This window comes from Nansenia antarctica, assembly GCF_963989245.1.
Source record: "Nansenia antarctica genome assembly, chromosome: 7".
Classification (NCBI taxonomy): domain Eukaryota; kingdom Metazoa; phylum Chordata; class Actinopteri; order Argentiniformes; family Microstomatidae; genus Nansenia; species Nansenia antarctica.
Window position 1 is genome coordinate 6,370,460 of NC_137677.1, and position 13,126 is coordinate 6,383,585.

At 49.9% G+C, this 13,126-nt stretch overlaps 1 protein-coding gene across 1 annotated transcript in view; it reads left to right on the forward strand.

Moving 5' to 3' along the window:
- The window catches only part of notch2 (notch receptor 2), a gene marked incomplete at its 5' end in the record, with an annotated part of 45,977 nt that overhangs the window by 16,607 nt on the left and 16,244 nt on the right, over nucleotides 1–13,126 (forward strand). The window contains 14 exons of the mRNA XM_080537147.1: nucleotides 196–461; nucleotides 785–1,138; nucleotides 2,020–2,142; nucleotides 6,175–6,408; nucleotides 6,802–6,957; nucleotides 7,114–7,302; nucleotides 7,945–8,058; nucleotides 8,345–8,458; nucleotides 8,712–8,945; nucleotides 10,639–10,749; nucleotides 10,973–11,165; nucleotides 11,466–11,611; nucleotides 12,611–12,724; nucleotides 12,858–12,977. Of these exons, the coding sequence (XP_080393273.1) occupies nucleotides 196–461; nucleotides 785–1,138; nucleotides 2,020–2,142; nucleotides 6,175–6,408; nucleotides 6,802–6,957; nucleotides 7,114–7,302; nucleotides 7,945–8,058; nucleotides 8,345–8,458; nucleotides 8,712–8,945; nucleotides 10,639–10,749; nucleotides 10,973–11,165; nucleotides 11,466–11,611; nucleotides 12,611–12,724; nucleotides 12,858–12,977 (2,468 nt within the window). The remainder of the gene's footprint in view (nucleotides 1–195; nucleotides 462–784; nucleotides 1,139–2,019; nucleotides 2,143–6,174; nucleotides 6,409–6,801; nucleotides 6,958–7,113; nucleotides 7,303–7,944; nucleotides 8,059–8,344; nucleotides 8,459–8,711; nucleotides 8,946–10,638; nucleotides 10,750–10,972; nucleotides 11,166–11,465; nucleotides 11,612–12,610; nucleotides 12,725–12,857; nucleotides 12,978–13,126) is intronic.

The following is a 13,126-nucleotide window of genomic DNA, read 5'->3' on the forward strand; positions in this document are numbered from 1 at the left end:
CCCCCCCCTGTCTGACACATTCCCACTGTGGCTTGTGACTGATGACTCCACTGCTGTGCTTCTGCCCAGCTTTAATGTAGGCCTAGACCTATTGTGTTTGTACCGTACCTACCTCTGGTTCATAAGGTAAGGCCTGTGTGACGGTGCTACATTATGTGTTGAGAGAGAACCTCCTTTTGTTGTGTGTGTGTGCAGGTGTGCCCGGGGCTTCCTGGGCGAGTACTGCCATCACAAAGACCCCTGTCACCCTGGTTACTGCCTGAACGGAGGGAACTGCTCCGGTAGCGTGTCGGGGGTACCGGGGGCACCCACCTGCTCCTGCCCTCTGGGCTACACCGGACCGCACTGCCAGACCCCCCAGAACTCCACCTGCTACCCCGTCAACCCCTGTGCCAACCGAGGCGTCTGCACCCTGCTCTCCCTGGACAAGTACAAGTGCCAGTGTGACCGCGGATGGACAGGTCAGCCCAACGCCTCTCTGCTCTCACTCTCTGCCTTTAACACTGTCGCCATGGCGATTATTAGTCACTAATCAACAGTAACCAAACAGGAGCTACAACAAGTTACAATTCTCAATTCAAAGATAAAATTCTCAAGGGGGTCGGGATTGATTTGATTCGGAGGATCTGCATCGAAAAAAAGGAGCCGACCCCAAACCCTGCTGCGATGTAGCAAGATGCTATTGCTCATACATCCCCCCTCATCTCCTTGGTCTGTAACCACAATCCACTTCTCTTTTTCTATTTCCCTTCCCCCCCGCCTCCCCTCCCTCCCCCCCCTCCAGGTCTGCGGTGTGAGCGTGAGGACAGCTGTCTGTCCGGCCCCTGTTTCCACGGGGGCTCCTGCAGCGCCCACTCAGGAGGGAGGTTCAGCTGCACCTGCCCCCCGGGGTACCGCGGCCCCGTCTGCCTCAACGACACGGACGAGTGCGCCGCCTCCTCCTCTTCCTCTTCCCCCGTGTGTCAGAACGACGGCCTGTGCGTCAACACCCCGGGCTCCTACAGGTGCAGCTGCGCCCCGGGCTACACGGGCCGGCATTGCGAGACCCCCTACGTGCCCTGCTCCCCCTCGCCATGCCTGAACGGGGGCACGTGTCGCCCCACCACAGACACCACCTACTACTGCCACTGCCTACCAGGTGAGACTCCCTCTCTCTCTGTCTCTCTCTCTCTCTCTCTCTCTCATCCTCTCTCTCTCTCTCTCATCCCCTCTCTCTCTCTCTCTCATATCCCCTCTCTCTCTCATCCTCTCTCTCTGTCTCTCTCTCTCTCTCTCTCTTTCTCTCTCTCTCATCCCCTCTCTCTCTCTCTCATCCCCTCTCTCTCTCCCTCTCCCTCTCTCTCTCATCCCCTCTCTCTGTCTCTCTCTCTCTCTCTCCCTCTCCCTCTCCCTCTCTCTCTCTCTCTCTCTCTCTCTCTCATCCCCTCTCTCTGTCTCTCTCTCTCTCTCTCTCTCTCTCTCTCTCTCTCTCTCTCTCTCTCTCTCACACACACACACACTCGGGGAGAGAGCCCTTGACTGGGTCCTTATTGTTGCAGCCCATTGTTTGAGGTGCAAACACTGGAGCGCTGGCGGTGCTGTAACCCGAGACGGTGTGTTAAAGTCCCCACACCGTGGCCACGGGAGCTTCACACACTGCAGACACAACACACTGCACAACACACTACACAACACACACCGCCCGCCCGCTGCCAAAGCTTCTCTCTCTCCCCGCTCACGGCGTCTCCTCTGTTTTAAAGTAAACAACAACGTATTATCACTAACAGGGAACTGATACATCACACAGAGGCTCTGTCCTCTATAGAGAGGCTATCATTGGGGATGTAGGCTCTCTCCTCTATAGAGAGGTTATCATTGGGGATGTAGGCTCTGTCCTCTATAGAGAGGCTATCAGAGGATGTAGGCTCTCCTCTATAGAGAGGCTATCAGAGGATGTAGGCTCTGTCCTCTATAGAGAGGCTATCATTGGGGATGTAGGCTCTCAGGAACTGAAGTATCACTCCTGCGTTCTTCCCTCAGGTTTCAACGGGACCAACTGCGAGCATAACATCGACGACTGCCCTGACCACCACTGTCAGAATGGAGGCACCTGCATGGACGGGGTCAACACCTATAACTGCCAGTGTCCCCCTGAATGGACCGGTAAGGAGAACAGGGGAGCATGTATGACGGCTGCTCATAGCGTGGCGTTAGAATTATAAGGTTCTGTGGCCTGGGGTGGTCCAGTGGTCTGGCGCCGCGGACGTGTGCCCATGTCGGCATGGGTTCGAATCCGGCCCATTCCCTGCTGACATGCCCTCTCCTCCTTACTTTCCTGTCTACCTTCACTGTCTCTGTCCAGTGGAATGAAGAATATGAGTGGGACTGCCCCACTCTGCAAAAAATAAATACATAAATAAATAAATAAAATAATTATAAGGTTCTATCTCCATCTTTGGTCAAAATGTAGTTTTTTACATAATCTGATCCATTAGGTGTTTATTAATGCCTGTGTGGTGTTATTTTTAAAATGTTGACATTTTTTAGTTAGTAATTAATAAAATACAAAGATTCCCTCTCACAAAACATAATGGAATGTAAAAACTTTGACGCTCAATATCTCTGAACTACCCTAAACGGAGATAGAACCGTATAATTCTAAGCTCACGATAGGCTGCATGTCGAAGTGACACAATTTGTTTTGCGCACGTTTTTTTCTCATGTGGCACACATCGGATATGTAACATGTAGGTGTAAGCAGTAAAAAAAAAGCACATTGAATCTGATATTCTCAGATCCGATTCCGTCGTTGCTGATGCTGTCTGCTGTTGCGGATGCTGTTATTTTGCACTCTGATACTCTTCAGTTCCAGCACCTCAGCAAAGTCTGATAACGGATGAGCGGTGGTATTTTCACTATTATAATATATATAATAAATGGGATTATAATTTCTGTCTCGTTTGCGTCCATTGAAAATCCTGGCTGTCTGTTGACTTTCATTTTCGTTGTACGCATGCGGATCGTTACAAATGTTACCAGTGTAAGCACAGAGCATAGGTATCAGATATGGGTCATCTGAGAAAGTAGGTGTAAGCAGGCACTCAAAAAACCAAAAAAAAGCCACCGAAACGGAACTAGGCATCAAGACCTGTGGTGTAAATGCAGCCATAGAGTGTGTTAGCTGGAGGTCTTTATTCGTCTCTGTTTTCGTCTCTGTTTTCCTTTCTGTGTGTCTGTGTGTGTGTGTGTGTGTGTGTGTGTGTGTGTGTGTGTGTGTGTGTGTGTGTGTTTGTGTGTGTGGGTCTGTCTGTCTGCCAAGTGTAACTGGAGGGCTTTTCCCTCCTCTCACAGTGCTGTGTGTCTGTGGTGTGTTTCTGTTTCTATTCCTGTCTTGTCTTGTGTTCCTGTCTGTGTTCCTGTCTGTGTTTCTGTCTGTGTTTCTGTCTGTGTTTCTGTCTGTGTTCCTGTCTGTGTTTCTGTCTGTGTTCCTGTCTGTGTTTCTGTCTGTGTTCCTGTCTGTTTTTCTGTCTGTGTTTCTGTCTGTGTTCCTGTCTGTGTTTCTGTCTGTGTTCCTGTCTGTGTTCCTGTCTGTGTTCCTGTCTGTGTTCCTGTCTGTGTTCCTGTCTGTGTTCCTGTCTCTGTTTCTGTCTGTGTTTCTGTCTGTGTTCCTGTCTGTGTTTCTGTCTGTGTTCCTGTCTGTGTTTCTGTCTCTGTTTCTGTCTGTGTTTCTGTCTGTGTTCCTGTCTGTGTTCCTGTCTGTGTTTCTGTCTGTGTTTCTGTCTGTGTTTCTGTCTGTGTTCCTGTCTGTGTTTCTGTCTGTGTTTCTGTCTGTGTTTCTGTCTGTGTTCCTGTCTGTGTTCCTGTCTGTGTTCCTGTCTGTGTTTCTGTCTCTGTTTCTGTCTGTGTTCCTGTCTGTGTTTCTGTCTGTGTTTCTGTCTGTGTTCCTGTCTGTGTTCCTGTCTGTGTTTCTGTCTGTGTTTCTGTCTGTGTTCCTGTCTGTGTTCCTGTCTGTGTTTCTGTCTGTGTTCCTGTCTGTGTTCCTGTCTGTGTTCCTGTCTGTGTTCCTGTCTGTGTTCCTGTCTGTGTTTCTGTCTCTGTTTCTGTCTGTGTTTCTGTCTGTGTTCCTGTCTGTGTTCCTGTCTGTGTTCCTGTCTGTGTTTCTGTCTCTGTTTCTGTCTGTGTTCCTGTCTGTGTTCCTGTCTGTGTTCCTGTCTGTGTTCCTGTCTGTGTTCCTGTCTGTGTTCCTGTCTGTGTTCCTGTCTGTGTTCCTGTCTGTGTTTCTGTCTGTGTTCCTGTCTGTGTTCCTGTCTGTGTTCCTGTCTGTGTTCCTGTCTGTGTTCCTGTCTGTGTTTCTGTCTGTGTTCCTGTCTGTGTTCCTGTCTGTGTTTCTGTCTGTGTTCCTGTCTGTGTTTCTGTCTGTGTTTCTGTCTGTGTTCCTGTCTGTGTTTCTGTCTCTGTTTCTGTCTGTGTTCCTGTCTGTGTTTCTGTCTGTGTTCCTGTCTGTGTTCCTGTCTGTGTTCCTGTCTGTGTTTCTGTCTCTGTTTCTGTCTGTGTTCCTGTCTGTGTTTCTGTCTGTGTTCCTGTCTGTGTTTCTGTCTGTGTTTCTGTCTGTGTTCCTGTCTGTGTTTCTGTCTGTGTTTCTGTCTCTGTTTCTGTCTGTGTTCCTGTCTGTGTTCCTGTCTGTGTTTCTGTCTCTGTTTCTGTCTGCGTTCCTGTCTGCGTTCCTGTCTGTGTTTCTGTCTGTGTTCCTGTCTGTGTTCCTGTCTGTGTTCCTGTCTGTGTTCCTGTCTGTGTTCCTGTCTGTGTTCCTGTCTGTGTTCCTGTCTGTGTTCCTGTCTGTGTTCCTGTCTGTGTTTCTGTCTGTGTTCCTGTCTGTGTTCCTGTCTGTGTTCCTGTCTGTGTTCCTGTCTGTGTTCCTGTCTGTGTTCCTGTCTGTGTTCCTGTCTGTGTTTCTGTCTGTGTTTCTGTCTGTGTTCCTGTCTGTGTTCCTGTCTGTGTTTCTGTCTGTGTTTCTGTCTGTGTTTCTGTCTGTGTTCCTGTCTGTGTTTCTGTCTGTGTTCCTGTCTGTGTTCCTGTCTGTGTTTCTGTCTGTGTTCCTGTCTGTGTTTCTGTCTGTGTTCCTGTCTGTGTTCCTGTCTGTGTTTCTGTCTGTGTTTCTGTCTGTGTTCCTGTCTGTGTTTCTGTCTGTGTTCCTGTCTGTGTTCCTGTCTGTGTTCCTGTCTGTGTTCCTGTCTGTGTTCCTGTCTGTGTTCCTGTCTGTGTTCCTGTCTGTGTTCCTGTCTGTGTTCCTGTCTGTGTTTCTGTCTGTGTTCCTGTCTGCGTTCCTGTCTGTGTTTCTGTCTGTGTTCCTGTCTGTGTTCCTGTCTGTGTTCCTGTCTGTGTTCCTGTCTGTGTTCCTGTCTGTGTTCCTGTCTGTGTTCCTGTCTGTGTTTCTGTCTGTGTTTCTGTCTGTGTTTCTGTCTGTGTTTCTGTCTGTGTTCCTGTCTGTGTTCCTGTCTGTGTTCCTGTCTGTGTTTCTGTCTCTGTTTCTGTCTGTGTTCCTGTCTGTGTTCCTGTCTGTGTTCCTGTCTGTGTTCCTGTCTGTGTTCCTGTCTGTGTTTCTGTCTGTGTTTCTGTCTGTGTTTCTGTCTGTGTTTCTGTCTGTGTTCCTGTCTGTGTTTCTGTCTGTGTTTCTGTCTGTGTTCCTGTCTGTGTTCCTGTCTGTGTTCCTGTCTGTGTTCCTGTCTGTGTTCCTGTCTGTGTTTCTGTCTGTGTTCCTGTCTGTGTTCCTGTCTGTGTTCCTGTCTGTGTTTCTGTCTGTGTTCCTGTCTGTGTTTCTGTCTGTGTTCCTGTCTGTGTTCCTGTCTGTGTTCCTGTCTGTGTTCCTGTCTGTGTTCCTGTCTGTGTTTCTGTCTGTGTTTCTGTCTGTGTTTCTGTCTGTGTTCCTGTCTGTGTTTCTGTCTGTGTTCCTGTCTGTGTTCCTGTCTGTGTTCCTGTCTGTGTTTCTGTCTGTGTTCCTGTCTGTGTTCCTGTCTGTGTTTCTGTCTGTGTTCCTGTCTGTGTTTCTGTCTGTGTTCCTGTCTGTGTTCCTGTCTGTGTTCCTGTCTGTGTTCCTGTCTGTGTTTCTGTCTGTGTGTTCTTGTCTGGTCTAAGTCTCAGTCTTAGTAGGTGTTTCCCCCCCCAGTCTGACCAGGCCGTCTGTCCGTCCCCCCACAGGTCAGTTCTGCACCGAGGACGTGGACGAGTGTCGCCTGCAGCCCAACACGTGTCAGAACGGAGGCACCTGCAGCAACATCCAGGGCAGCTACACGTGTGTCTGCGTCAACGGCTGGAGCGGACTGGACTGCTCCGAGAACATCGACGACTGCGCCACCGCCGCCTGCACCGCCGGCTCCACCTGCATCGACCGCGTCGCCTCCTTCGTCTGCACCTGCCCCTTCGGAAAGACAGGTGGGCGGAGGAACACACCTGTACCACCTTAACTAACACCTCTACCACCTTAACTACCACATGTACCACCTTAAATAACACATGTACCACCTTAAATAACACATGTACCACCTTAACTACCATCTGTACCACCTTAAATAACACATGTACCACCTTAACTACCATCTGTATAACCTTAACTACCACCTGTACCACCTTAACTACCATCTGTACCACCTTAACTACCATCTGTACCACCTTAACTACCTTAACTACCATCTGTACCACCTTAACTACCATCTGTACCACCTGAACTACCTTAACTACCATCTGTACCACCTTAACTACCGTCTGTTCCACCTTAACTACCAGAGTTGGAGTTTAATTGAATTGTCCCATGTTCCCCGGCGGCAGGCTTGCTGTGCCACGTGAACGACGCCTGTATCAGTAACCCGTGCCGGGACGGGGCGCAGTGCGACACCAACCCCATCAACGGCATGTTCAACTGCAACTGCCCCGCCGGCTACAAGGGCAGCACCTGCAACGACGACATCAACGAGTGCATCATAGGTGAGGACAGACAGAGGCTCGGGAGCGCTTCCCCAAAGTTGTTTTTAGTCTCCGTGTGTCTCAGGCCTTCTGACGTCTCTCTGACGGTGTTAATCCACTCTGTCGTTCCTGCGTTACTGCGCCGATGACATGGATTTACTGTTTCCCCGACCGCAGCCAGTGAAACCCCCTGTGAGCACGGAGGCCAGTGTGTGAACACGGACGGCTCCTTCACCTGCAACTGCGCCAGGGGTTACGCCGGGCCGCGCTGCGAGCAGGACGTCAACGAGTGCGCCTCCAGCCCCTGCCAGAACGACGGCACCTGTCTGGACCGCATAGGAGACTACACCTGCATCTGCATGCCAGGTGGGTGTGGTAGAGAAATATCTCTCTCTTTCCCCCTCTCTTCTCTCTCTGTTTCTGTCTTTCTCTTCTCTCTCTTTCTCTGTCTGTTTCTGTCGCTCTCTGTTTCTGTCTCTCTCTGTTTCTGTCTCTCTCTGTTTCTGTCTCTCTCTGTTTCTGTCTCTCTCTGTCTCTCTCTGTCTCTCTCTGTCTCTCTGTTTCTGTTTCTGTCTCTCTCTGTTTCTGTCTCTCTCTTCTCTCTCTTTCTCTGTCTGTTTCTGTCTCTCTCTGTTTCTATCGCTCTCTGTCTCTGTCTCTCTCTGTCTCGGTCTCTCTCTATTTCTGTCTCTCTCTGTCTCTGTCTCTCTCTGTTTCTGTCTCTCTCTCTCTCTCTGTCTCTCTCTGTCTCTGTCTCTCTCTGTTTCTGTCTCTCTCTGTCTCTCTGTCTCTCTCTGTCTCTGTCTCTCTCTGTTTCTGTCTCTCTCTCTCTCTGTCTCTCTCTGTTTCTGTCTCTCTCTGTCTCTCTCTGTTTCTGTCTCTCTCTGTTTCTGTCTCTCTCTGTTTCTCTCACACACACAAACACACATTTTTCACATAGCTTTCATATAATTGTATTGGTCTCTGTGGGCCATTGTGTAATACTCTGTCTCTCTTCTCTGTGGCCAGGGTTCGAGGGGACCCACTGTGAGATAGACACAGACGAGTGCATCAGCTCCCCGTGTCTGAACCAAGGGAGATGTGTGGACCACGTCCACCGCTTCACCTGCCAGTGTCCTCTCGGTGAGCCTTCTTCCTGTGTGAGGCTGTCAGTGCCTTAAAACCCACCTTTTTAATAGAGCCTTTTTTTTAGCCTTTTAATTGAAAATGTTTATTGTTTTATCTTCCTGTTTTTAATTGTAGCACTCTGAGATTTCTTATGTAAAGTGCTTTTATAAATAAAATGTATTATTATTATTATTATTATTATTATTCTTTACCATTTGGTTTTAGGTGACAATTTTCATACTCAAACCCAGTTGTTAAACTATTTGAATAACACGTTTGTGTGTTTGTGTCCTCCCTCCAGGGTTCAGTGGGGAGACGTGTCAGATAGACATAGACGAGTGCTCCAGTACGCCCTGCCTGAACGGGGCCAGGTGCATCGACCGGCCCAACAGCTACGAGTGTGAATGTGCTGAAGGTACTGGCGACAGTTGACCGTCTCTCAGTTCTATACACACTGATCTAAATGTTGTCATCAGTACTAATTTTTTAGTAAAACGCTTTTTTGTGTGTGTATTTAATCTTGGTTTAATTGATTGTAATCGTTCTTGCCATTATGTTGAAAAAAACAAATCTATATTTGTATTAAAATAAATAAATGAGAAGTGACTTTTCTTTGGACCTCGTTGCAGTCTGGAGCCCTTGTGTGACGTGCTGTGTTTGTCCCCCAGGCTTCAATGGTCCCCTGTGTGAGGAGAACATCAACGACTGTGACCCCGAGCCCTGCCACCACGGGGTCTGCACCGACGGCATCTCCACCTTCTTCTGCGAGTGTGACGCCGGCTACACCGGCTCCATCTGCAAGGTGCAGGTTCAGGAGTGCCACAGCAACCCCTGCCAGAACCACGGCCGCTGCCTGGACCTGGTCAACCGGTACCAGTGCAACTGTCTGCCTGGCACCACTGGTGAGTGGGAGTGGGAGTGGGAGTGAGAGTGAGAGTGAGAGTGAGAGTGAGAGTGAGAGTGAGAGTGGGAGTGGGAGTGAGAGTGAGAGTGAGAGTGAGAGTGAGAGTGAGAGTGAGAGTGAGAGTGAGAGTGAGAGTGAGAGTGAGAGTGGAAGGGTGGGAGTGAGAGTGGAAGGGTGGGAGTGAGAGTGAGAGTGAGAGTGGAAGGGTGGGAGTGAGAGTGGAAGGGTGGGAGTGAGAGTGAGAGTGAGAGTGAGAGTGGGAGTGGGAGTGGAAGGGTGGGCGGGTGGGCAGTGGATAAGGGGAGAACATTTGGGTTATAAAATGGTGTTCTATAATTCAGAATCTATGTGTGTGATAGATTCTATGTGTGTGATATGGGTATAAGGTCAGCTCAATGACTGAAATATTAAAGCATTATGGTTTGTGAAATTCTATATGGCGGGCGGCGGCTGTGGCTCAGGAGGTAGAGCCGGCGTCTAAGGACGGCAGGTCGGCGGTTCGAACCCCGGCTGGCCACATGTCGTGGTGTCCTTGGGCAAGACACTGAGCCCCAAATTGCTCCCAATGAGCAGGCCCGGCGCCTTGCATGGTAGCTTGCCGCCATTGGGTGTGTGAATGTGTGTGTGAAGGGGTGAATGAGAGGCCGTTGTAAAGTGCTTTGGAATAAGGCCACTATATAAGTCAGTTCATTTACCATTTATTTTGATCTATACGTACAAGGGGTACACAACTCATGTGATGACCACAGGGGCCCTAGTCTTTTTCATCAGTGATGTGTTTAGACCTGCTACGTTCCTGGGGTCCCCACCCTGCAGAGCTGTCAGCCCGGTGCTCACAGTAGTGTCATGTCGCCGGGTCAGAACCCCGGGTCGGCCCGGCTCTGCCCAGCACGCCGCCCCGACGATTAGTGATGCTCCATGCACTTGTCCTGTAGTTCCCACTGAACCCTCCCAGAAGTCAACTCAGGACACACACACACACACACACACACACACACACACACACACACAACCCGCGTGTGTCTCACTCTCTTTCTTTCTCTCTCTCTCTGTCTCTGACTCAGCCCCACTCTCCATCGCACAACCTACCTGTTCAGCTAGTCCCTTACTCCCCCTGGTGGTGACAGTGTAAACTGCTACCTTGTGTCGTCACCGAGGGGCTTGAGGTAGAAGTTGCCCTCGACCACAGAGTTAGCGTCAGGTCACCCAACTCCCCCCCCCCAGTCCTAACTGTCACCATAAGAGGGGCTGAATAACATCTGAGCCTGCATCAGTGAGGAAGGGGATCTTAACAACTAACAGGGTTCACGCGCTGGTCTTAAAAAGCCTTAAAGTCTAAAATCCAGCAATCCAATTTACAAGGCCTAAAAAGGTTATTCGGTCTAAAAATTAGGTGCTAGGTCTTAAAAATTAGATCCTGCAAGGAAATCAGTCTGACCACATCTATTTACGCGGAAATTAATCAAGCTGGAATTTTAAAAATGCCAATTCGCTTACTTTTTTGGCTGTATGGCAGTGAAATCCCTAATTTCATCACCTCGAGGATGACAAAAAGCTATCATATGGTGTCACGAATAGGTCTAAAATTATATCCAAAGAGGTCTAAAAAAGGTCTTAAATTTGACTTGTTGAAACGTGTAGGAACCCTGAACTAAGTGAAGGTGGTTTGTTCTGTGGTGATTCCTCCTCAGGGGTGAACTGTGAGATCAACGAGGACGACTGCGCCAGCCACCCCTGTGAGTACGGGGAGTGCCAGGACGGCATCAACGAGTACAAGTGTATGTGCGCCCCAGGATACACAGGTACACACCCCCCACCCCCACATGGACATAGACGCGGAATGTAGTTTACCAGTAAACAATCTAAACACAACGCGTGTCCTCACAATATAACGACACCATGTGTAATTGTTTCGCGATATTACTGGGATATATGGATCTGTTCTGTACCGATCATGGTACTGGGTGAATAAACGGAGCCCCCCCCCGTCTCTCTCCCTCTTGAATTCCTCTCCTCTTCTCTCAGGAGCCAAATGTGACGTGGACATCAACGAGTGTAACTCCAGCCCGTGTCTGAGCGGGGGCACCTGTGAGGACCGGGTGAACGGCTTCCGCTGCCAGTGCCCCCCCGGAACCCACGGCCCCCTGTGTCACACCGGCAACGACCACTGTGCCCCCCAGCCCTGTGCCCACGGCCAGTGTGTGGAGCAGCAGGATGGGTATGACTCCCTCATCACTACATACCTCTCTCTCTCATTCACTACATACCTCTCTCTCTCTCATTCACTACATACCTCTCTCTCTCTCATTCACTACATACCTCTCTCTCTCATCCACTACATACCTCTCTCTCTCTCATCCACTACATACCTCTCTCTCTCATCCACTACATACCTCTCTCTCTCTCTCATCCACTACATACCTCTCTCTCACTCATCCCCCCCCCGCCCAAGTAGATATTGGATTTGCCCCTACTGCTTTGCCGCCCTACTCACCCTTGCCCTCTCCTTTATTGACAGGTACCACTGTGACTGTGAGTCGGGCTGGGTGGGGCAGCACTGTGACCAGGACCAGGACGAGTGCCAGTCCGGCCCCTGCCAGCATGCCGGCACCTGCGTGGACCGACGCAACGGGTACTACTGCCAGTGCCGCCCCGGGTTCACAGGTAACGGATCTGTCGCCGTGGTTTCACCTGTTTCTCAGAGTAGCTGAGCTGTTTCTCAGAGTAGCTGAGCTGTCGCTCCCGTAGTTTCACCTGTTTCTCAGAGTAGCTGAGCTGTTCATTTCTCAGATGCTGATTTTCACGTAGGAGGTGTAGGTCACAGTGTCCTGTCTGGGGCCGTCCCCATCAGTCCCCATCAGACGTACTCTCATTCACACCTCCCCCTGTCCTCCCCATGTCCTCCCTCTAGTTTAGTTTAGTTTATTGTTTATTTCACAGGGACAGTGCATATTAAAATACATATGAGACACATATGAGACACAATATGCTGGAGTTAGCCAATAAGGCTAGTTTAAGTCCGTAGTCCCTGGCCAGATGTTTCAGTTGGCACTTGGAAACCTAAAACAATAAAAACAATTAAAATCAACAAATCAAGTACTGGTTAGGCAGGCATAAAAGCAACACACATATTACATAGAGGCACAGACATCAAAGCCGAACATAGTACAATACAAACGCCTTACAAGCAACATGCACATTACAGGGTTAAACGCACATGGAGCTACATTACAGTCAGCATGCACCAGGACAGGGTACATCACAGGGCGGCACACAACGGTGGAGCACAGCATGGGCACTACAGACACAGACATAGACATAAGGTTACGTAGACAAGACAGTGGGACAGCATGGCAATGAAAGGCACAGGCAAGCAGCTCAGCACTGTCACATTCATAGGCATTTTAGTGTTGGCAGATTTGGTGTGTTATGAGCCAAAGCTTTAGCTGTGGAGAGAAGGCTGTGTTATGTGGTGGGTTCCCTGATGTGATTTGGTAGGGTGTTCCATTCTTGTGCAGCTTTAAATGAGAAAGCAGACTGACCAAAGGTGGACTTCCTCTGTCCTCCCTCTGTCCTCTGTCCTCCCCCTGTCCTCCCCCTGTCCTCCCTCTGTCCTCCCTCTGTCCTCCCTCTGTCCTCCCCCTGTCCTCCCTCTGACCACAGGTTCTAACTGTGAGAAGAACATAGACGAGTGCGCCTCGGGCCCCTGTGTGAACCAGGGGACCTGTGTGGACGCGGTGGACAGCTACACCTGCCAGTGTGCCCCTCCGTTCACAGGTAAACACCACCTGCCTACTGTGTCTACTACACCCCTGTGCTACACACAGACTGTACTCACTCTCCTGGGCCCCTCACTGGCCCCGGTCATTTAACTGAACTGAAGACCTTTTTGGCATGTGTGTGTTTACAGGAAAGCACTGTGAGGAAGAGTTAAGGCCCTGTGAGTCTAAGCCTTGTGAAAGGGGAGGCGTGTGTCATCCGACGACCGATTACACCTCCTACACCTGTCGATGTCCCAGTGGCTGGCAAGGTGCGTCTGCTAAATGTCAAATGAAATGTGTATTCAGACAAAGTGTGTGTGTGTGTGTGTGTGTCAAACTGTTTATTGGGGTGTGAAGAGCCATATCTCTTCATCTTCACACCCCAAGGTGGCATGTCTTCTCTGCGCATTTAGAGATG